Genomic DNA, 25,203 nt, shown 5'->3' with positions numbered 1-25,203 from the left:
CAAAAATAACAGCATACATTTTTACGTAATAGGTAATATAATCCATTTTCATAAATTTTATATTTTTTCGTTCGTTGTATTGTTTGGTACTTTTGCAATGCACAAATACGTGCTGTGAAAAATTAAAAAGTGAAAAAATTCTTGCGCAAATATTTCTTTATTAAAGGTATAGACGAAATATTTCTGGACACCCTGTATTAAATACACATTCCTTGATGTAACACTTGCAATATTTAAAACTGTACAGTATATACTACCTACCTATGTATGTATTTTATTAATAGCTTTTTGAAAAACATTTAATGTTTTTGATCGGTTTGTCCTATAAATGCATCAAGTATGATTCATGAGCAAATGTGACGCGGCCAGCGATACCATACCATATGTCGGAAAACTTTTTTTTGAGATAATCGCGTTTTCATGGAAAAAGTCAGAAAATATCAAAAAAAATTTTTCTATCAATTCATATACTATGAAGCCTATACTTTGGAATGGGTGTACCCACCGATCTCAAACACGTCGTTTTAGTGGTGAAAAACCGGTTTTACAAAAGTGCTTTTCATAAAAAAATGTCAAAAAAAAAAAAATATTATGATGTAAAACCATTAAAAGATGAAGAAAATCAAAAAAAAAAAAAAAATTTAAAAATGTTACAAAAATAACCCAAACTTTCAAACACGTTTTTCTCAGAATTTTGGTTTTTGAATTTCAAAAAATACGCAACTTTGAAATTTTGAAAATTTGTCAGATTTTAATATTTTGAAAATCTGTTTGCACCATTGAAAAGAGGAAGAAAAACACTACCAGAAACCACAATAAAACGAAAAAAATGTTTGCCGACATATGGTATGGTATCGCTGGCCGCGTCTCAAATACTCATTGAAACATTTTGGCTATAATTTCATATTCTCAACGCCGATCGATAAAGACTAAAATTAGATATACGATTCAAGTTCATGGTACACGTATTACGTACCTCTACCATCTACCTATACCTGCCATACGTTTACGTACCTCGCTACTTACCCATGAATATTGCTGAGTTGAATTGAATTTTATTACAATTTTTTGCCAGTTTGACAATTCACAAAATTTCTACTGAATCGTCAAATTTCACGTCTAATTTCCCTAAAATTTCATCATTTTTTATAACTCAAACTCAAATTGCACCTATTCAAAAGTATCCAACAGCAATATTCTCTACCCCTCCAGAAATGGTGACTATAAAGCTATGCACATGTAGCAGCCAAGCCCCATCCTATACTCAGGGCATGAAAAATTGATTCATTACATGACAAGTTCGCCTAGAGGTAAACGTATCCAGTTATCCACCGTGCAGTCACAACTTTGGTAAATTACAAAACTACTGCGAAAAAAAACATCGAACACGTGGAAAAACACTTGTACAAACAGATCACTTCGAACTTCATTTGTATCAGCGTACAGGTAGATCCAGCTATAGGTAATTGATTAAACGAATTATACGATTGAATTCGATGATGATGTTTGGGTGCGAGTGCGATTCACGTCTACGTTGAGTAATTTTTTACGTATCGTCAAATTTTCCGATCACTGATCAGGATTACGTATAAAATTTACTATTTTCGTTTTTCTCGACGAAAACGAAATATTAGTAAATACGCGACACGACGACGCTCGATGGATGACTCATCACAATCACTTATTACTTTAACGGTACAAGGTACGTTCAAAAATTTAAATTTTTACAGGCATAATCGTTCTTTGATTTAGTACTAAAGTTTCAAGTCTCGTAAAACTACCTACCAGTAGATTTGTGTGTTGAAATTTTTTTTCCCTGGTCAAAATGGAGATCATTGAAGTGAGTACCGACTAAAAAACCGCTTATATTACCTTACGTACGTTTCACCAGCAATGTAGTGAGTAATTTGTGTGAATAGTACGGATAATGATGATTCAAACGTGTGTCGAACAGATATTTCCCCCAAAGTATTCGTAATTTGTTGCATGGTAAAATTTCAGCACAGCTAACCCATGTACGTGAAACATTCGTAATCGTAACTCATCGCGTCAATTCGTAGTTGGTATCACTCGTACTTGGTCGTGCATTAATTTTTTCTAAAAAATTTAGAATGTTTAAAATTATGTAAATTTTACGCCTATAAAAATCAGTGTTTTACTCGTTAGGAAGCTGAGCAAAAAAATGTACAGTATTACTAATTTGATGTTACCATTTTACCCAAACTTACCTACCTATCTCTATTATACTTGTTCCCTATACTCGTATTGTGTATGCAATACCTATCTAGATTTTCACTCATCAGTTTATCACTGATCGTCATTTTCTTATGTACATAACGTCATAATTATTGAAAATGAACTTGACATATTCACCTACTTTTTTTTTCTCTTTTAATCACCCACGCGTAATTAAATACCAACCTACTACGTATATTCTGATTGATTGCAGATTGGTCATGTTGCATTTTACGTACAGACATATTCACGAAATTGAAACGATCACGATATTCGTAATCATTGTAGCATCTTTTAGTATTTGTTGTTTCACTGCTTACCTAATGGGTTTAGGGCTGTGTTGTTTAATGAAACGGTTTAGAAGTAATTATCTCATATTCTATTTTATTTTTCAATCATTTGAGCAGCACTTGAAGAAAAAATTTGGGCTGTAACCCATTTACTTATTACTTTGTTTTCAAATTTCAGACAAAAATACAGCGTACACTTTGACTGTAAATTTTAAAAATGCTATCGGCGGAGCTGAAGAAGACAGTATATTTTTTTCTGAAATTTTACCATCTTCTGATAGTTTGACCAGAGGTTCGTATGATTGGCGAATTCATTTTGATTAAGAATTACAAAAAAAAATTGCAAGAAATGGAACGAAAGGGGGTGTATAAGCATTAAGGATAAAAACCTGACGAGAAAGTTTTTAAAAATAATTCTAACGAAAAAACAACGATTTCGTCGAAATTTTTTTGCGAGAAAAATAGGTAAGTTATTAAATTTGAGAAAAATACCTACTTCAGGCTCATCAAGTTCAATAAGAGTAACCAAAAAGACAATTTTTGAAATTTATTTCTTTTCTCAGAAGAAATATCAAAAAGTAGAACAAGTATAAATTCGAATTTCTGCATCTTTTCTCACTCATGTTCAAAATGAGCCTCAAAATGTGATGGAAGTTGAAATGTGGTCGCAAAAAAATATTTTATTCTCTGATTCAGTCGGACTTGTACCTAAGTGTCCAATCGTAATCCTCCAAATCTGGACCGTTTTGGGGGGGGGGGAGATATTGAACTTTGTGACTTTTGGTGAATCAGTCACCAAATACATAGAAAATTCAAATTTCACTGTGTGGCGATTTCTTGGTGACATAATCACCAAGCAGTGATCATTTGTGATCGATTTTGAACTCGGTGACTTTTAGTGAATCAATGACTAAGAAGTCACCAAAACATAGAAAATTCATATTTGACTGTCTTGTGACTTTTGGTGAATCTGTCACCAAGAAGTCACCCTCACCAAAACATGGAAAATTAATGCTTGTCTATCTGATAACCTTTTTGGTGACAGATTCACCAAACAGTGATCATTATTGTGATCGATTTTGGGAGATTGAGAAAAATTTTTCTAAAAGTGACTCACAATTCTTCTTTGATCGTCTTGCTTCAATGTCCAGGTCTCCGCTCCATATAAGAAAACTCGAAAAACTAGCGTCCTGATTAGTCTCATCCTCATTTTTATGGAGATTTTCCGGGTGGTGGTGGGTAACTTTTCTCAACCGAGACACCGCTGCTTTTCCAAGAGCTATTCTTCTTCTAATTTCCTTGGCTGATGCTCCATCAGCATCCACAAGTGAGCCCAGATAAATAAATCAGTTCACTTTTTCAAATTCATTCAGGGCTTCGGATTCTGGTGGTAAGTATCCAGCTCTATCAACAACCATGATTTTGGTTTTCCCCACATTTATGAGGAGTCCCATGTCCTCACTGACCATCCTGACCCGCCTGATCAGTTCTACCAGTTCCTCTTCATTTGCGGCTATTAAGGTGGTATCATCAGTGTATTGGAGATTGGAGATTTTCCTTCCCTCTATCTTGATGCCACCTTCCCAGTTCTTCACAGTTTTTTGCATGATGTACTTGCCATAGATGTTGAACAGCAGATGTGAGAGTATGCAGCCCTGCCTTACTCCCCATTCTGGCTGAAACTGGTTTGACTCTTCTCCTCCTACTCTCCCATCATCTAGTTCTTGTCATACAGCGATTTGATCAGCTCAATCAGGTGCTCTGGAACTCCCATCTCCTGTAGTATCTCATAAAGCTTTGTTGTCAAAATTGACACAGTCAAAGGCCTTTGCATAGTCAACAAAGCATAGTACCGTCGAGATGTTGAATTCACAGAATTTTTCAATTATTTGTCTGATGTTAAAAATCTGCTCTCTTGTACCTCTTCCAGGCATAAAACCTGCCTGTTCAGGTGGAATCTGCCTATGCAAGTATGCCTTGATCCCCCAGTTGTTGATTATTTGGAGCATCACTTTACTGGCATGTGGAAGCAGGGCTATCGTGTGATAGTTAGCACAATTTTTTGTATCACTTTTCTTGTGTAGGTACCAGAATTAACACTGATTTGCACCAATCTTCTGGCCATTCTCTATTGTGCCATATGTTGTTGCATAACATTATCTGCATATTTTCCATCAACTATTACTGCTACACCAGTGTGTCCGCCAGCCCCTGAAGAGAAAACTAGATTTCCCTCCTGAGATCTGAATTCTCTGCATGTCTTCCAGTGAGTCTCACTGAGGCCCAGCACCATCAAGTTCAGCCTCTTCATCTCCTCTTCCACAATGGCCAGCTTTCCCATCGAATTTAAGCCTTGTATATTCCATGTGCCCACCCTGCTGCACATTTTTGCAATTGGGAGACGATTTAGTGTGAGAACGGATATTCTTAGCTCGTATCACACTTGTCATCTAGGGTTTCTCACAAATTGATTGCACTGGGGTTTTGTGTTGCTTTCAGTGGAGCTATTTATCCTCTAGCGAAGAGAAGTCCATGTCTGTCCCGTTTCTGATATACATATATTATATATAGTACCAAATAACTATTGCTTCTTAATGGTTTATACCCTATTGACAAAATTATGCTGAAAAGCATGCATAACAGTGCGGGATTTTGAACTGGTGTAAAAGCGTGCATTTGCATTATTGCGTTAAAAATGTACATTTTCGCATCCTAAACAGAAGCAATCTAGCAACCAAGTATTTTCTAAAATGCACCAGTGAGTAAAAATTGTTCCAAGTCCAAAAATTGATAACATTTATGCAAAAATAACCTCTTATCTATTAAGCTGAGAGGTGGCCGAGTGAGTTAAGCGGCCGCACATTGCAGGAACCCGGGATCAATCCAGGCACGCGCTGGAAATTTTTAAATTTTTTTTTCAACTTTTTTGAAAAAATTATCTATTAGAATGTCTTAAAAGTCATAATTAATCGGTAGATAGTATTGCAAGTGAATTTGAGCAATTTTTTTGCTAAAATTTCCACACTTTTTGTACATACTTTTGGTTTACTTTTGAGCATGCTATTCACTGGCTGAATAGCATGCAATTTTTTGAAAAAGTCCAAATTCACGCATACGTGTGATATACAAAAAAACATGCATTTCAGCATGTTGTACGCACAATTTTTGTCAATAGGGTAATTTGTATGTACATATTGTATTGTGAGCTATGGACTGAGTAGGTGGCTGGCTTACTCAGTTCTCTTTTAGTCGCCTTTTACAACAAGCAGAGACTATCATGAGAATATTCTTACCCATTTCCATAGGTTATAATATAAGATCAAATGAATCAGTGACCTCAAAAACCTTTAATTGTGAAATCATGCCTTATTTTTTTTGCAATTTTTGAGAATTTGAACTCTCTTGGGACAGTTAGTTGATTTTGGATTTTAAAATACAATAAGGAGCTAAATAATGTAAAAATCAACGTTGGTATTTTTTTTCAAAGTGGAGCCTTAAAAGTACATTTTTTCTCTGTCATGTTTAAAATCGACCATAAAACAGTGTGGTAAATAAATATTTGTGGCATTTTTTTTGGGGGGGGGGGGGTGAAAAATTGTGACTTTGAAAGTGATTTTTTTTACTCCTGTGTAGAAAGTAGTTTCTCCAAACCAGATATTAAGTTGGGTTATGTTTAGGTATGAAAAATTCATTCTCAAAAATTTTGATTATTGCTTCTAAATTGAATTTTAAATTTTTTGAAAATTTTAAAAATAAAACAAAAGTTAAGTATTGAAAATTGAGAATTCTTTACTTATAATTTTGAAGTTGTTATTTCTTCACGAATTTTTGTAATTTTAATACCTCGGTACCTAGATTTCGTGTTGAGAGAAAGTCAAAATACACTTTGATTTCAAAATTTCAACAAGAGAGGCATCTCAAACTGACAGAAGCAGAAAAATTTTCCAACTGGGCGAAGCTATAAATCAAAATAGCATGAACAAATAAATTGCCATGCCAAATCACATTTTTCGATTTTTGGTGAATCTTTGGAAAATCAAATTTGGGTTCAAAATACCGAAATATCAAAATGCCACCAAATTGACCTAGAAAGCTGAAATTTGATATGTTCCCTATTTTAGATCCTCTCCCTTCCTCTGAATTGATTAGCAACAATTTTTAGATTTTCGCTCATTTTATCAGCAGTTCTGTAGCCTCCAGCTGATGAAATCGTCAGAAAAATAGTGTAAAATTGGTCAAGTGGCTCACTTACAGGCATCAATCGCGTTTATACTCTTGCTAAACTTAATGTGGTCCTATTTTTATGACACTTTTTGGAAATCTGGAATTTTCAAAATGCAGCTGGAAGCTTCAGAATGGCTTAAAACCACCTCCAATTGACTCGACACGTTAAATTTTTGGCTGAAATTTGATTTTTAAAATTCACAAAAAATCATGAAATGCACTTTAGCTTTTGAAATTTTGAGTGATGATGTATTTTTAAATGCACTTTTAATTTAGCTTCGTCCGATTTAAAAATTTGTCCACCAGGTCAAGATAGGTATGGTTCCTTTCTTGTGAGAACATCTCGATTTGCAACTACCTACACATCTGCAGTTTTTTGGTTGCTAGATACCTACTTATCTAATTACAATATTTATGAATAAAAATATCAATTTTTTTGGAAAAAATGTTCAAAATATCAAGGATAATGAGGGATTTGACAACTAATTTGTAAATGACGTACACGATCCTTCATAAAAATAAATATACCTATGTATTAATTTTGTTTTGATCTCCCACGCAGGTGGTTCATTAATAAGTTCTCGTACAAATTCCACTACCAGTACATTATCAGAAGGAAGCACAAAAACATGGTTCCCAATGGTAAGTACGTAAGTCTGCTCGTCAGTCATCACACTCGTCACTCTAAACTGCCGCAATTAAAATTTAAACAACTGTAAATGAGCATATGTCGGTACATTTCCATTCAATTTCAGACCATAAAATGTAAAAAAATAGGTTGGAAGCAAAAAGCTGAAATTCCGCCTGCATCGGTCTACCTGAGCGTAAAATTTGTACCACTTGACGAAGAAACAAATCAAAATGGAAAACTCCATATATCTGTCAAGGTGCCTAGCCTTTGGTATTCTTTTTTTGTTTGTGTCTAGGTATTCGTATTGTATTATACTTTTTTTTTTGTCATTTTACAGAAAGTCGTTTCGCTTCCTACTAAAGATTATCCTCGGTATACAGAAGCATATCTTATCTTAGAAGTGATTCGAGCTCAGCGAACGATAAAAGGAAAAACAGAAAATAAAGTTTACGAATACAGGACTCGTAATTTCAGAAACACCAGAGATATAGAAATGGAGGAGCATTTTGTCGTTGAAGCTAAAAAAAATGATATTAAGGTTCATTATTTTTCAACATTGTCGTTATACTTACCTACCTTACCTACCTAAAGCTATACGGAGTTCATTTTAATGATCAAATTCCGTTACCCATCCTGCTACGAGACGTAAAAAATAACGAATACCTACCCAGATCCTACCTATTTTCTCGTGCGTGATTTTTGGATTTATTTTTGCACCTACGTTGAGAATAATTATTGTTTTTTTGGGGCTGATTTTCAGAATCTTAGTATTAATATAAAAGCATACGATCAAGACATTTATACAAAACCATCGGAATTAGCTTCGGCTGTCATTTCGCTGTCGCCCAAGTGTAAAGAAATATGTGTTCGACGAGAAGGTTTGGAACTGATGAGTCATTTGAAGCAGGTTCCCAAAGTACGTCAATATTTACCTATTACATCGTCTTCTACGGGTTCATTTTATGTTTTCATTCGTGTTTGATAGATTTATAATGTTCGTATGGTTTTGTTTTTCCATCGAATCATCGATGCTTGAAGTTTTTCGGAACGGAAGGATGTGATCTGGTTTCCTCTTTTTCTTGGTTTTGATGTTGATTTGATATGCAAAATTCTCCTCCCCTCCCCCCGTTACAGTTGAATCACTCGTTTGCGTCTAAAAAAAATGTAGTAAAATAAGGAGATTTTTAAAATTTTGGTCAATTTTATGAACCATGTTCATCTCCTCTGGTACCATAGTTGAATCCAGCAGTTGAACAATTTTGTATAGTTTTCAATTTTCAAATGACATAATTATTAATTTCAACGAATGTTATAATTTCGAAAGTGTAGCCCAACTTAAGTACATATTTACTTTATAGGCTTACCTATATTCCAATTCGATTTCTTCAACTTTTCCAAGTTTTTAAATCTTTTTAACAGTTTTTTTGTTTTACCCAAAAATTGTTTATTTTGGCCAAAATGTCAAATTTTTTGCCATCACTAATCAGTTTGGTTTTTGAAAATATTTTTATACTTGTGTAATTCATTTTCTTTTTAATTTTCTTTAGAAAAAAAAAATGCTATTTTTCAATACAAAATTCCATTTTTTTAGATTTTTCTGCATTTTGTTTTTTGTTAATTATTAAACTTTTATAAATGTTTCTGTTCAACTAATCACTCCCTTTATCAGAGAAAAACGTTTAAAGATTCACAAAAATAAAATTGAAACATTTTTTTTGATACTCAAGTTTTGTTGTGAAAAAAATTGCAAAGAAATAACACTGCTTTATAGTAGAAAATCTCCAAATTAACATTATGGTAGAGGGGGAGGGGAGGAGTAGAAAGGTTTATCTATAATTTTTTCAAATCTTCAATTTTTTTTAAGGGCATCGATTTTGAATATTTTTTGATTCTACTCGAATTTTTGCAAGTGAAATTGAAATTTTGATAACTCGAGAGAGACCAATTATTCAAAAAGCATTTCAACTTGAATTTCTTCCAATTTCTTCAACTGAATGTACACATTATTTTGTCTATTTCCCAACTTAAAGTACTGCGTACCTCTACCTACCCACCACTTTTTCATTTTTTTTTTTTTTTTTTTTTTTTTTTTTTTTGGACAACAGGTGAACGATTTGTTTTTGTAATAAATGATTGATTGATTGCCTTGATTGGGCTTTAATTTTGAAAACGTTTTTGAAAACTTTGGAAATTTAAGAGATTTGCAAGTTTTGAAAAATTGCTTCAACTCCTTACAATATTTTTAAAAAAAACCTACCACATTTGATTTAAAAAAATTCTTCATTTTTTAAATTTTTTAAATTTATTTTTTTTAAATTTCATTTTGTTAGATTGAACTATTGTAATGCTCAGAATATAAGTACCTACATTTTTTTTTTCACAAGGGAGGTATTCAAGTCAACCAAATGCTTGTTGGATCAAATGAATAAAAATAAACAAAGTAATAATCACATTCCAACTCTTGGACAAATTTTTGAAAATTCAAATTTTGACTCATTTTCCAATAAGGAAAACTCAAAATTAAACTTGATCGGGGTAAGGCTGAAATTTGGTCTATGACCTATTTTGTAACCTCCAAAATCCATTAGTGATAATTTCAAGCCATTCTAAAATCTCCAACGAGTTTTTGGATTCTCTAGTTTTAGAAAAACTGTCATAAAAAAGACCAAAATGCACGAAATTCAGTATTTTTGAACTCAGATCCCTTCGGAGTTCGAATTCACCTTCTTTATGATTTTTAGGTGGATTTTAATGCTTAAATTTTTCAAAAATCGTTTTTTGGACAAATACTATATATACGTATTTATAAGTTTCAGCAGGATGGTGATTTTTACATTTTATGACCTGGAACCTGTTCTAATTGATCAAATAAGATCAAACTTGGAGAATGGGGTTCTTTTAGAAGCTGGAGTTGACCCCTGCCGTGAGAAGGGTCAAAGTTGAAAATTACAGAAAGGTCATTTTTTTGAAGGGGCATAATATGACCCCAAATGAACAAAAAGGGTCCAAAATCATATCATTGATGAGTACCCTTACTGTGATCAACATATCCAAATTTCAGCTTCCTAGGTCATCCCCACCGCATGTAAGGTGGGAAAACCCACATTTTACCCCTTTTTTTGACCCCCTCACCCCTCAAATTTATCTAGGGGGTCCAAATTTTCAGCATACAATGGGAAGGTGCCCCATGAGTACATATTGCAGGTTTCAACCGTCCAACCCTATTTTACCTCTCTCCAGGGTCAAAAAAGTGGGTTTTTGGTCTACGAGTATTTTACGTGTTTTTTGACGTTTGGGAAAGCTTACAGCCCTTCCAAATTGACCTAGAGGGTCCAAATTTTCACAGTACATTGCGAGGATATACCTGAAGTACTTTTTGCATATTTCAACCTTCCAACCCCATTTGATCCTTCTCCAGAATCAAAAAAGTGAATTTTTGGGCTATTTTACTTTGTTTTTCGACTTTCCATCAACTTTTAGGAAAGCATACAGCCTCTCCAAATTGACCTAGAGGGTCCAAATTTTCACAGTACATTGGTAGAATATACCCAAAGTGCTTTTTGCATATTTCAACCTTTCAACCCCATTTGACCCTTCTCCAGGGTTAACAAAGAGAATTTTTGGGCTATTTTACTTGTTTTTCCGTTTGTTTTTCTTTTTTGACTTTCCATCAACTTTTAGGAAAGCATACAGCCTCTCCAAATTGACCTAGAGGGTCCAAATTTTCACAGTACAATGAGAGGATATACCCGAAGTGCCCTTGGCAGGTTTCAACCTTCCAACCCTATTTTACCTCTCTCCAGGGTCAAAAAAGTGGATTTTTGGTCTACTCGTATTTTACGTGTTTTTTGAAGTTTGGGAAAGCCTACGGCTACAGCCCCTCCAAATTGACCTAAAGGGTCCAAATTTTCACAGTATATTGGGAGGATATACACGAAGTGCCTTTTGCATATTTCAACCTTCCAACCCCATTTGACCCTTCTCCAGGGTCAAAAAAGTGAATTTTTTGGGCTATTTTACTTTGTTTTTCGACTTTCCATCAACTTTTAGGAAAGCATACAGCCTCTCCAAATTGACCTAGAGGGTCCAAATTTTCACAGTACATTGGTAGAATATACCCAAAGTGCTTTTTGCATATTTCAACCTTTCAACCCCAATTGACCCTTCTCCAGGGTTAACAAAGAGAATTTTTGGGCTATTTTACTTGTTTTTCGACTTTCCATCAACTTTTAGGAAAGCATATAGCCTCTCCAAATTGACCTAGAGGGTCCAAATTTTCACAGTACAATGAGAGGATGTACCCAAAGTGCACTATGGAGGTTTCAACCTTCCAACCCTATTTTACCTCTCTCCAGGGTCAAAAAAGTGGATTTTTGGTCTATTATATGTGTTTTTTGACGTTTGGGAAAGCCTACAGCCGCTCCAAATTGACCTAAAGGGTCCAAATTTTCACAGTATATTGGGAGGATATACACGAAGTGCCTTTTGCATATTTCAACCTTCCAACCCCATTTGACCCTTCTCCAGGGTCAAAAAAGTGAATTTTTGGGCTATTTTATGTACTTATTTTTCGACTTTCCACCAATGGTTAGGAAAGCCTACAGCCTCTCCAAATTGACCTAGAGGGTCCAAATTTTCACAGTACAATGAGATGATGTACCCGAAGTGCCTTTTGCAGGTTTCAACCTTCCAACCCTATTTGACCCCTTTCCCGGGTCAAATGTGTTTTTCGACATTTAGGAAAGCCTATACAGCCCCTCCAAATTGACCTAGAGAGTCCAAATTTTCACAGTACAATGGAAGGATGCATCCTAAGTGCCTTTTGACCATCTATTAAAAAATTAGTAATTACCTATGAAATTAAATCATCAAAAAAAAAAAAAATTAAAGAGAAATAAGGAATAAGTTAACTTTCTCTTTCTGTAAATTTCATACAGAATGGTCTTGAAATTTACTTTTTCCAGCTTCAACTTCAAGCATCAAAGTTTTTGTAAAATGATTCAGAGTAGGGAGGGAAAAGAAGAGAGGAGAATGAAACTGAAAAGTATTTACTGTGAAAGATTACCTACCTTTGCATGCTTTCTTAAGTTAGTTTTTTTCATTTTTTTTTTTTACAGAATGTTGGAAATATACTTATAGGTCTGAGTTACCTACCAACATCTCAAAGATTATCAGTCAATATAGTAAGAGCTGCTAATCTTCCAAATATTCAAAAAGAAAAAAACACAAGTAAGTACATAATTCTTTAAGACGAACAATCAGCCTATAATTTTTGTTCATTTTTATTTTTAAAAATCCCATAATTTTCATTACAGATTTATATGCACAAATCTTCCTCTTAACCGGTGTAACTGGAAGATCGCTGAAAAGAAAAAAATTAGACTTCACGACTCCAGAAAACGATCCATGCGAATTAAACGGAAACCTATCGTTTGACATAACACCAAATCAATTAGAAAACGTAACACTTCTCATAATACTCTACAAAAAGGTCATTATTCGAATTCACTTTATTCTCTTCTTACACATGAGCTGCTTATTACTATATGTTCGCTGTCGAGTGTTTATCCCCTTTTACAGTACATACACATACTTTCTTTCTGTCAAGCCTACTTCTGTATTCTATACTCGATTTCATATGTACCTACCTATGTATTATTGTGTGGTCACAACGCGGAAAAATCTGACGCGAATATGACCCACAACTCGGTCATAGTCGCCTGGTATAACTAATATCTTAAATGTTAAAAACTGGCTTTGAAAATTCCTAGAATTCTTGACATACCAAATAAGTGGTATGTGCGCATGATTCGAAGGAATATTTCGCAAATCTACCCTAGTTCGAAACCTAGGTGGTGGTTTTTTGCGTAGCGGAAACCGTTATAACGGCATTTTAGCCTCGTTTCTTTTACTAGTATCAGGGTAGTAGGATGTATTCGAGGGTGAATTGGGGCTTTTGAAAAGGCCGCCTTTTTCTCTGCTTGCGATTGGTGTATAAATATACGCTGTGCGGTGGTCGAGGCTTCTGCGTGCTGCTGTTTTATTTCTAGCAAGGGTAACTTTATTCGAGCTTGGCGTTTCAATTCCAATACCTATACGTAATAGTATTTTATTTTTCGTGAAATTTCGCAGCCTGGAATTATGTTTGCTTTTAATTTTGTGGGGATTTTTAAAAATTGAAGTTCAGTTTTTGTTGCTAATTATTGTTGCTGAAATTTTAATGTTTTTTTCAACAATTTCTTTCTTTCAGAAACTTGTTTTCTAATAAAAAAATCACAGTACCTATTTAGCCAAAAAATATTTCAAAACTTGAAAGCATTTTCAATTTCACTCCTCTTTTTTTGCGGGGGGGGGGGGGGAGCATCAAAATTTAGCTTCAACAACGAGATGAAATTCGATCAAAAATTTTTGCACATTGTGTTTCAAATTGAAAAAAACAACAACAACAACGCTCAAAAATGACACTTGTGATAAACTTCTCAAAAAAGGGATGAACTTTATTCATTTTATCAATTTTCTGAAAATTTACCAAGGAGAAGAGGGCGAAGGGAATCGTTTCCGGTACTAATTTTTGAGTTTTTAAAGACAGTTGAAATTTGATTCATCGAGTCATTAGTCATTGTTTGCTACTCTTGAACTTCTCATTATCCTCCCTCTCCCCTTCATCATTGAATTTATAAACATTAAAAATAGTGGCAAATACATAATAATGGGAAAAGTTAGGTACCTTCTCTTGATGGATAAAAGTGTGAACAATGATCTATCGTTAATAAAATTTCAAAAACTGTGTGAAAATTAGAAAAAAAAACACTGAAAATAATATTTTTTTGAAAACGAAAAAAAAAAATAAGAAATAAACTTATGTATTTCTAAAAACAAAAATATTTCATTTTTTAAAAAAATTAATAGATAAGTAAGTAATGCAAAACTTTTTAAAATCGCGCAAAAAACCTCCAAAATCGAGCAAAATTACAAAAAATTTCACTTAAATTTTGAAAAACATCTAGAAATCTCAAAAAATGGTCCAAATTTATAAAAATTGTTTGAAATTATAACAAAATATGATGCAAAAGTTTTCTCAACTGTAAATGATTTTATATAAAATAAGCTGACAATTGCGCAAAACTGCGTCAAATTTGAATGAATTTCGCAAAAGTTCAAACTTCAGAATTGAAAATATAATTTCAAACTTTTAGAAAATCATCCACCTCTTCAATAAATCCCTTTTCAAGTCGAAGGTCCCAAAAAAACTATCATTACAAATTCTACGATTTAAATACCAATAAAAATTTTACAATTTTTATTAGCGAGCCAGTCAAAATCTTCCAAATTGTTTTCCAATCTTATTGAGTTGTTTTGCTGGGATTTTCAATTTTTTTTTTCAAAATTTTGTACTTATACTTTGGAGTTTGATTTTTGTTATTTTTTCCCTCGCCAAATCGAGGATATTGATTGATTTTTGTGCAGCCAATCAGATTCGTCCAAATTGAAGAGTCACCTGCTCTTATGCTTGAAATTGCATACCCAATGTTTTTGCAGGAATTTTTCATTGTGATTTTTCAAAGATATAAAATATTGGAGCACTTTGATGTTAGGAACAGAGAAAGAGGACTCAAATTTCTGGAAAAATTTTTCCCCACATAAGAGACGTAATCAGGACTTATTTTCTCTGTTTTTCCCATCGAAGTTGGAAATTTTTTACATTAAAATCAGGATGGAATTTTTTTCATGAAATTCAAGACAAGAAGTTTATGAAAAATTATTTCAATAGATGGAAAAATGATTTTTTCAATTTAACTAGTGAGTTGGATTTTCTCAGGATTGAAGTTTTTGAAAAGAAAAATTACAAAACGGGAATTATTTTTTCAGTTGAGAAAATTAAAAATTTTGACTCTTAATTTGTTTTTTTTTAAAAAGGTATTTTTAAGAGAAAAATATCTTAGAGAATTTATTTTATTACATTTCAATTCAAGAAGGTACAATTCATTGATTTTTTTATCGAACGTTAAAATCCCAGATCTTGAGTATGAGAAATGAAAAAAAAAATAAGAATAATTCAATATTGTGTTCCCCTTAAAGTGAAAAATGTTAGAACCATGTTAGACCCAAGTTTGACCCAAGTTTTGCGTTCGAATACTGAATTTGTAATTTTTCTGTCGTAAAATTCAAACAAATATCTCCGACTGAAAATTAAAATCGTACTACGAGTGTCAATGTAGAATTGGCAACATTGCGTAATAAAAATATTTCATTTCTGTTCAGCAACCTTGAAATTTTCACGATCAGTTGATTGCAACAGACATTGTCATGTCAGTTCAGCAACATTTTGAAAAATAGTGTTCGATAAGTTGCCTACAGATTTTTGCAGAGGGGCATTTTAAACATTTTATTTTGAATTCAGAGAATTACACAATTGTCTTGAGTTATCAACCTTTTATTTAAGGGCCGATTCCGCATACTTTTTTGCATAAGCAGCAGGCGCTAAAATTCACACGTTGCAAGTTTACTTAATTCAAGTACATTTACTTTCAAGTACTTGATCATGTCTGATCAAATAAATTTACTTGTATTTATTATTTTTCATCGTGAAATGGAATGGATAATCCGCCAATTAATTGAAAAGTCAAGTTACTTGCGGTTGTTTGAATTGAATAAACTAGCCACGTGTAAACTCCAGTTGTCACCTTGCATCTTCAGATCTGGAGATCTACTGAACAGAATTGAATGAAATTTAAAATATATATACTTTGAAACAATTAAAAGAAAATGTCGGATGGGATTTTCATTTGATTGAATATTTTTCGTAGAATTTGAAATTGAAAATCAACGAAATTTGAACACTTTTCAATCGTTGTTCATTCCAAAACTATTCAAGTAATTAAAAATCCCCTCCGACATTTTTTTCTAATTGCTTCATAGTATCTATATTTCAAATTTCATCAATTTTCGTCGGATAGATCTCGAGATCTCAACACTCGAAAATCAGGCGGATCGGGTATGCAATCGTGTATGCGGAATCGGCCCTTAAGTATAAAAAAATTATATTAAATTTACGTAATTTGTATTATTTTTAAAGATGTGACGAAAGAATAAGCCCATCAAAGTCTTAAATTTTCAAATTAAAACCAAAAAAAAAAAATCATGACTTTTTTTCAATTTTTTTTTGTGTTCAATTAATTTATTTTTAGGAATATTCAAAATAAGCACCAAATTTTGGACTCAAATCATGACAGGAAAATGAAACAACTTCACATTTTTCGTTCTTAATATTTTATCCAATTTTTCATTAAGAAAATACAATTTTTTTTTTTTAAGGTCTGAGGAAAGAAGGAGCCCAATCAATCTTGAATTTTCAAATTAAAAAAACTGAAAATTATGAAAAAAAGTTGGAAAGGGTCTAAAAATGTCAAGAAATTGATTTTTCAGGGCATATTTTGACCCCTACAGAACCCAATTGGTTTAAATTTTTGGAATCAAAGTTAAAACACAGTTCAAAAAAATCGTTTTTTTTTCAAAAAATTTTTACGTAACTTATATTTTAGGATTTTACTTCCCGAATTTGGAGTCTTGAAATAAAGATAGGCCCTTTGCTAATATTTTCCATTCAATTATAAAAAAAAAAATCAGCATTCTTGCTTTAGGTGCCCAATGAAAATTCTTAGAACTTTGGAGGGGTTTCTATATTCGATTTTTGGGGATAATATACGTATACCCCTATGGAACCAAATTTTTAGTTCAAATTCTGTGTTTGAGATTGAAACGTAATTAAGAAAAAAAATTGTAATAAAATTGTAGTATTAATTTTATGACCTTTCCTCCCAAATTTGGGTTATCCCGTTTTAAAATCAAAATTGATATGAAACAACTTCACTTTTTTCGTTCTGAATAATTATTTTATTCAATCTTTATCAAGCTCATACAATTTTTGCTGATTTTTAAAGATCTGAGGAAAGAAGGAGCCCGAACACATTTTGAATTTTTAATTTAAAAAATAATATCAAAATTATGCCATTTTTTCATTTTTTTTCTGCGTTTAATTAATTAATTTTTAGGAATATTCAAAATAGGCTCATTTTAGACTAGAATCATGGCAGGAAAATGAAACAACTTCCCTTTTTTCATTCTTAACATTTTATCCGATTTTTAATTGCTTTCTCAAGTACATATTATTTAATTAAGTATTAAGCTTTCACAGTTTTTGCTGATTTTTAAAGATCTGAGGAAAGAAGGAGCCCAAAAACATTTTGAATTTTCAAATTTAAAAAAAAATTAAAATTATGAAATTTTTTCATTTTTTTTTTGCGTTTAATTAATTTATTTTTAGGAATATTTAAAATAGACACCAAATTTTGTACTCGATTACGACAGGAAAATCAAACAAATAAAAATAATTTTGAAAGGTTCCAAAAATTTCAAAAAATTGATTTTCAGGGCATATTTTGACTTCTACAGAAATTCAGAAAAATCTTTTTTTTCAAAAATTTTTCATGTGTAACTTTTAAATGTATCTAATTAAGAAAAAATAACTATAAAAATTTTTTAATAATAATTTTATGGTCTTTTCTACTAAATTTGGATTCCATTTTAAAATCAAAATTGATCCTTCGCTATAGTTTTAAATCGAGTTCGAACGAAACTTATGGTGAACTTTTTCGTCTTCAGGATCAGGACCTTTTTAGACTATAATTTGATTAATTTGATTTAATTAGAAATTTCTCTCAACTGTTACAGAACCCGGACGAATTACCCTTCCAAACGATAGAATCAGCCAGAGCGTCTTTGGATTTCGAGAAAACGCACAAATCTACATCAGACCATTGCTTCGGATCTGTAGCAATAGGCAAACTGGTGAAAAGCAATAAAGGCAAAAAACACTGGCGAATGATGACAATGGCTCCTCGACGAGTAGTCACAATTTGGCACTCTTTAAAATAATTCCTCCGGATAAAAAAAATCAATTGGATTTCTAGACACGTATAAAAATATGTACTCGAAAATATTCGCTTCCAAAAACGAATTTAAAAAAACTTCGAGTACCAATCACTGAATTTCAAACCATCAGAAATAATTTAACGCACACAAGTCGTAAGATCACATTTTTCATTATTGCGAAACACGAAGAACATCTATAAACTATAAGTAGACAAAATAACATATTTAATATAATAAAGAAAAGAAAAAAAAATACACCTAAAATTTTCACTATAATGCTCAGAGCGTATCGTATATAGTCGAACATTTTAGTCTCGTCTCTAAATACACAGTTAAATAGGTATAGTATAATATCGTTGTATAATAAGTAAGATCACAGAATCAGGAAATGAAAACGAAAAAAAACCTCTATCGCGAGTCGAGAGCATTTTTCGCGAAAATACTATCATTATTATCAACAGCTTTTTAAAAAAATTTCTGCGTCATTTTACGAAGAAAATTGGTAACTGAGATGTTATTCATCATTATACGAAGGTAACGTATGCTACGCACGTTATAGTATAAGGCTTACAACTTGATTTTCAAAAAAAATCTTTCACCGAAGGAGAAACACTACACAAGGAGACAAACAATAACAATAATAAAATCAAAAAAAAAAACAAACAAACAAATAGATAAAACAATTAAAAAAGAAAACTTTCTAAAAAAATGATATGATGTTGCACGACGAATTGCACTAAGATAAAATATTATTGCACTATTTTTCAAATTTTTCATCGGTAAATAATATGATTATCACACGAGTTCGTTGAACGTTAATTAATGTCGCCGGAATGCTACCTATATTTATACCTATTATGTAAATTAAATCTATGATTATTTTTTAGTTTTTTTTTTCATCTTCGTAATTTATCAGGTAGGTAGAGATACAACCTACGAAAGGGAAGAACGTAGAGGAATGTTTGTCACAAAAGTACGAGTAACAATATAGAATAATTCGTTGTCTGTTACACAATTATTACGTCATTATTATTATTACCATCGAATATAGTACGTATTTCGTTGATGTATAAATATCTTGACTTGATTGTTCTTCGTCGAAGTCGATGAGGCAAAATTCATCTCACACAACACAATATTTTATATGGATAAATTTTGCATATAGGTGGAAGTTGAATTCAAAAGTCCAATTCTCTGTCTATGTTTTCTTTGCTCCGTCATCTAGAAAAACACACAAAAAAATAACGCAGGATTATAATACATGATGGAAAATGATCTTCTATATAGACACATACGTCGTAATTCTAAATTAACGCACACAAAACAAAATCAAACTCGATTGTCAATGAGCAATGATTTGGGGCTCGGTTTAGAAATATTTTTATGCTTAATTTAGGTAAGTAGATTTTTATAAGTCTATATAGAAAATTGCGTTAGGAAATCTGAATTAGGTACGTGTTGTTATCAGTTTATCAGTAAAGCTCAGAAGGTATTATTTATATAGCAATAGCGTTGAGAAAAGTATCGTAGGTAATTTAGGGCGCTGTATAATAAAGCTGAAAGTGTATTACTCTTACTCATCCATCGTTTTGTTGATTTTTCACCAAATTGGGAGAGATTATTATGAAATTTCAAAGATAGCCAGAAAGAAAATCATGAAACGGTGAAAGGAGGGCTGAACTAGAATTTAAAAAAAAATGCAAGTGAAAGTGTAATTTTTTTGATTTTGGGCGATTCTTTTCAACTGTTTTAAAACAATGAAATAATATGAAAAAAATTTCAAGCGGAATTCAATCACGTATGTTGGTGAAGGGGAGGGAGGTATCATTTGATCAATTTATTTTCATTTTTGAATTGTTTCGTTTATTTAAATAGGTAGGTACTAGGTACCTAATTAATTTACTAATAAATTTGGAAACACAATATTATTGAGTTAGTTCAGAAGTAGGTATAAATGTACAAAAGAAAAGCATCAAAGATTTACAAAGCAAATCAGTAGCAGGAGTGTCAGGGTCAGAAGTACTAACAAAAAAAAATAATTAAAGAACACCCTTTTATGGTACCCCTATACCTACAACGTTTTACAGAACTAAAAATTGAGTCGATTTGATTCATTAATAAGACACGAGTCACCTTTTGAGAGATTCACAGAAAAAAATCACTCAAATAGAAGATACCTAATTTGTGTTTTTTGAAACCCGAAGGAAAAATTCTCGATAAAACTACATTCAAATGCACCAAACCAAAACTGTCAAAATCCCATCGGAAGTGTTCCATGGAAACTAAAAAGTTATTTTTTCAATAATTACCAGATAAATAAAATTTATATTATTTTTTTTTAAATCTTAAAGTTATTTTTCTCGATAAAATTCTTGAAAAATCCAAAAAAGTGTATCAAAAAAATCCATTTTTTTGCAATATCTCTAAAATTTCAAAATTTATTAAGTAAATTTTTTTCTTCTTTCAATTATTTAAAATTCAGATAGATAGGTCAGTTTTCAGAAAATTTATTTTATTTTTTTTTGAGAAAAGGAGGAAAAAGCCTAATTTTTTTTATTAATTTTTTTCTAGACCGAATTATTTTTTAAAAGAAATCGATAAAGTTTTAAATTTTTAAAATAATTATTCTTTACATTGTTGAAGTGATAGGAAAAAGGATTCTCAATGGTTCATTTTACGTATTTTTCAAATTTGGTTGGTGTTTTGGGAGGAATAAGTGAGGAAAATAGAAGGTAAATTTTTTCAGCATTTTTTGACAAAATCATTTTTTTTTTAAATCTAAAAAATCAAGAAAAATGTTTTTAAAATGAAAGATTGTTTTTTTTTTCAAAAAATGCACTTGAAAATTATTTTTTTTTTCAAAAATTTTGAAAAAAATTGAAGTTTTTTCACGAGAAAAGAGAAGAAGTAAGTTCCATTTTTCCAGAATAACTGTTCTAGTCAAATTATTTTTTAGAAATGAAAAATCAACCATTTTTAACAAAATAAAACCTTTTTGAAATGAAGAAAAAATGTGAACATATTAATTTATCCAGTACGTTTCCAGAGACCAAGAAAATGTATCTTAAAAACCAATTTTGTGAATAAAGTAGGTATAAACAGTACCTGAAGATTTTGAAGTTGTTATGAGAGAAGAGAAAGGGTGGAGTTCCATTTTTACTTTTTAGACAAAACTATTTCTTAAAACTAGAAAACTTCTTTATCAAAAAAAATTATAAAATTTAAAAAAACACAAATTTTTCACAATTTTTGTAAATTTTGGAAAAGTGCATCTAAAAATTAGTTCTTCAAATGAAAAAATTCATTCTTCATCAATTTTTAAGTTCTTTTGGAGAAGAACCTGGGGAAGAAGGTTTCATTTTTCCAGCATTCTTTTTTAAACCAGACGATTTCTTAGAATCAGATAATCTTTTCCAACAAAATACATCATTAAATTTAAAAAAAAAATGGAAATTTTTTCAAAATTATCTAAAAATCAATTTTTTAAAATTTAAAATTCATTTTTCATTAATTTTGGAGTTCTTTTGACATGGAGTGGAGAATTTTTCAAAAATTATTTAAAAATCAATTTTTCAAAATTTCAAATTCATTTTTCATCAATTTTGGAGTTCTTTTGAAGAGGGGAGGGGGAAGGTTTTCTTTTCCAAAAATAAAACTTTTAATCAGAGTAAATATAGAACTAATCTTCGAATTTGGAAAATATTTTTCGACCAAATACAAATATTTCAAAATTCAAGACATTTTTTTTTTTCAAAATTAGGTATCTAAAAATCAATTTTGTAAAATTTAAAATTCATTTTTCATCAATTTTGGAGTTCTTTTGAGATGGAGGGGGATTTTTTCAAAATTATTTAAAAATCAATTTCTCAAAATTTAAACTTCATTTTTCATTAATTTCGGAGTTTTTTTGAGAAGAGGGAGGGGAGGGGAGGGGAGGGGAGGGAGAAGATTTCACTTTTCCAAAAATAAAACCTTTTCTAATTAGAGTATAGAACTAATTTTCGAATTTGGAAAATATTTTTCGACCCAATACAAATATTTCAAAATTTACAAAAAAAAAGAATACTTTACTCGTAAATTTAAAAAAAAAGAAAATACAAGCATTTCTCATCAATTTAGAAGTTTTTTAAGGAGGGGAAAGAGAAGAAAGTTCTATTTTTTCAGTATTTTTTTTTCATACAGAAAAAATTTCAAATTCAATGAAATTAATGTTTTTTTTAACAAACTACACTTTAAAATTAAAAAAGGTGTTTGAGATTTGATTTTTCAATTGAAATAAGTAAGTAGGTAATGTAGGTATAGAACTAAATTTTCGAATTTGGAAAATATTTTTCGACCAAATACAAATATTTCAAAATTCAAAAAAAAAGAATATTATATACTTACTACTTAACTTATAAATTTTTTCAATATTTTTTTACGTTTAAAAAGTGCATCTAAAAGTAGTATTTTTAAATAAAAAATACAACCATTTTTCATCAATTTTGAAGCTTTTTAAGGAGGGGAAAGAGGAGAAAGTTCTATTATTTCAGTATTTTTTTTCTCATACAGAAAAAATTTTAAATTCAATGAAATTAATTTTTTTGAACAAACTACACTTTAAACTAAAAGAAGCGCTTGAGATTCAATTTTTCAATTGAAATGAGTAGATACTTTTTTGATAATTTTTTTAGAGGGGTGTAGGGAGGGAGAGAGGGAGATAGGGAAGTATATCAGAGGCGATTTAATTTTTGAAAGATGAAAAATTAATATTATCTTATCAGTTTTTTCAATACCTACTCGTAAATAGGTAAAAAGTATTATTTTGCAATAAAAAATTTGAATTTTGTTTCGAAGAAAACGAGGGTGACAGGAAAGGGGAAGAGAATTTTCCCGACATTTTTTTCGAGTGAGGAAAAAAATTTTCTTTTATGTGTGATTTTGTTTTCAAATTTTATGGTGTGTTTTTCTTCGATGCTTTCATCATTTCCTAAAAGGGCATTTTTCTGAAATGAAGGGGAGGGTGGGGGGGGGGGGTCAGACGACTTCAATTACGAAGAAAATTCACCAAAACCAAAAAAATATTTTTTTAAAATTTGGCTTTAATTATGTTAATGTTTGCTCTAAAAAAAGGCATAAATTTGTTGACAATTTCATCAAAATTTGAAACTGCACAGTCATTTATTTATTTTTTTTGTAGAAAAGGCGAATTGTTCAATTTTTTCAAAATGAGGCTATTTTACTATTCAACTATTCTTTTTTAGTTTCTTTCAAGTGCTCGTAATTTTCAAAGTTTTTCAATTTTTTGGAAAATTACTTCGGTTTTTTGATTTTTTAAATATATTTAGCAAAGTGATTCATAATTTTTCCACTTTCAGCGATGTTTTTTATTTTAAAAGAGAAAAAAAATTAATGAAATTTCAAAATATTCAAATCTTATTAACGTGTCAAATTATTTTTTCTTTTTTTTTTAATTTGAAAAAATTTATTATTTTTGTATACTTATTTATGTTATTTTAACGAAGTATTAATCATTTCATTTAAAAATGTTGCTTTTCAAAGTTTTAAAAATTTTTAAAAATAGTTTCCAAAGTTTTTCAATTTTTTTTTTCAATTTATTTCAATATTAGTTCGATATTAACAAATCCTATAACGATCAGTCAGGAATAACATTTCCTCATAATTTACCCAAAAGGTTTTTTTGAAACAATAAATCGAATGAACAAAATACAAACAATTAAAATAATTTTCGTTATAATAAAAATCTCATTTTTTTTTTTTTAGCAATATGACAGTAGATTAATACCTACAAGAATCTGAAAGCATACCCACAATAATTAAAAGGAATATAATTCCGGACGAGTATAGCAATATTGTACAGCTTACAGCACTCCTTATTGTAATCATTGTTAGTGGTATTCTAAAGCGATCTGCAGTAAGTAATTAAAATGGTACAGTAAATTTCCATTTTGTAGTACACGTATTGTTTTTCATCCACACTACTTTGATAAACCTGTTCACTAATTTAAATCGAAGTAGTCAACTATTTATAAGTAGTAGATTCGTAATTTACTAGCCAGGATGATTTCGCAGCCCTCTAGACCTTCGCATAAGGTCACAATCACAACTACATAAACTTAAGTAGGTTCATTAATCTATTCTGTATAATGTGAACCTATACAATGGACTGAACATCTTAACCATTAAACTGCTCGTCCTCTAAGCAGCCAAATACACAGGTAAAAGATCATTTCATCATCAAAAACCGTCAATCAAAGCGTAGAGACAACAAAGAAAAAGATAGTAGAACAAGCGATTGAATTAATTCGTACACCATTAAGTAGGCTAGGTAGTAGATAAGTAGTATGCAGAGCGTATAACAAAACTCGATAGTAATCATATAAACATGCGAGATAAACAGACAGAATGGAGACGTTTACTTGAAATCCAAAACACGCAAAAAAAGTGGACTTCGCGGTAAACACCCTTCTTTATAATTTTTCGGGTATTTTCTCATTTTTGGAAATTCGCATATAATTTGACGACAAATAGGAACGTAAGCGATCTGCAGAAATAACATAATCGCGTCAACTACGTAGGTACGAGTAGATAGATAGAAAAAATACAGCACGAAAAAAAGAGACACTTGTGCGGGTGTGTGCGAATTACCCCGAAAAATTAAAGCGAAAATATTAAAAATGTACGAGTACGCGACACCTCTTGCTTAATATTGTGCTCGTGTAATAGGTATAGTAAAGTTAAAAGTTAAGTAGGTATAATGCACCTTTTATTTTATAATGCTAAATTACTACCACTATAATGTATAATAATGTACCTATGAACCGGTGCTAGGGAAAATGCAGGTGAGTAATTCCTAATTTCGAGTATAAATAATTATACCTCGTACGAGTA

The 25,203-nt window shown here is 31.1% G+C and overlaps 2 protein-coding genes across 4 annotated transcripts in view; one reads left to right on the top strand and one right to left on the bottom strand.

Moving 5' to 3' along the window:
- Nucleotides 1-1,472: 1,472 nt before the first annotated feature.
- On the top strand, nt 1,473-18,885 carry LOC135845044 (synaptotagmin-1-like). 3 transcript variants are annotated; one of them, XM_065363501.1, is made up of 10 exons: nt 1,473-1,702; nt 2,450-2,598; nt 2,704-2,817; nt 7,312-7,391; nt 7,505-7,636; nt 7,718-7,918; nt 8,141-8,296; nt 12,498-12,609; nt 12,696-12,871; nt 18,112-18,885. In XM_065363501.1, the coding sequence occupies exons 2-10, from the start codon at nt 2,457-2,459 to the stop codon at nt 18,313-18,315; spliced, it is 1,317 nt and encodes a 438-aa protein (XP_065219573.1). In that variant the 5' UTR covers nt 1,473-1,702; nt 2,450-2,456; the 3' UTR covers nt 18,316-18,885. The 3 variants fall into 3 exon arrangements, with proteins under 3 accessions (XP_065219573.1, XP_065219574.1, XP_065219572.1); XM_065363502.1 differs by lacking the exon at nt 1,473-1,702 and adding an exon at nt 1,731-1,840; XM_065363500.1 differs by lacking the exon at nt 1,473-1,702 and adding an exon at nt 2,021-2,184.
- The window catches only part of Itpr (Inositol 1,4,5,-trisphosphate receptor), a 29,068-nt gene continuing 22,326 nt past the window's right edge, over nt 18,462-25,203 (bottom strand). The window contains exon 49 of the mRNA XM_065363505.1: nt 18,462-19,533. Within this exon, the coding sequence (XP_065219577.1) occupies nt 19,453-19,533 (81 nt within the window). The 3' untranslated portion in view covers nt 18,462-19,452. The remainder of the gene's footprint in view (nt 19,534-25,203) is intronic.

The sequence above is a fragment of the Planococcus citri genome, chromosome 4, assembly GCF_950023065.1.
Source record: "Planococcus citri chromosome 4, ihPlaCitr1.1, whole genome shotgun sequence".
NCBI classification, from domain to species: domain Eukaryota; kingdom Metazoa; phylum Arthropoda; class Insecta; order Hemiptera; family Pseudococcidae; genus Planococcus; species Planococcus citri.
This window is presented reverse-complemented; position numbering and strand designations above follow the sequence as displayed.

Coding starts and splice junctions, on each gene's coding strand:
- LOC135845044 (XM_065363501.1), top strand. CDS start 2,457: ATGTTGCATTTTACGTACAGACATATTCACGAAATTGAAACGATCACG. Junction 2,818..7,311: donor TTCTGATAGTTTGACCAGAG/GTTCGTATGATT, acceptor TCTCCCACGCAG/GTGGTTCATTAATAAGTTCT. Junction 8,297..12,497: donor ATTTGAAGCAGGTTCCCAAA/GTACGTCAATAT, acceptor TTTTTTTTACAG/AATGTTGGAAATATACTTAT.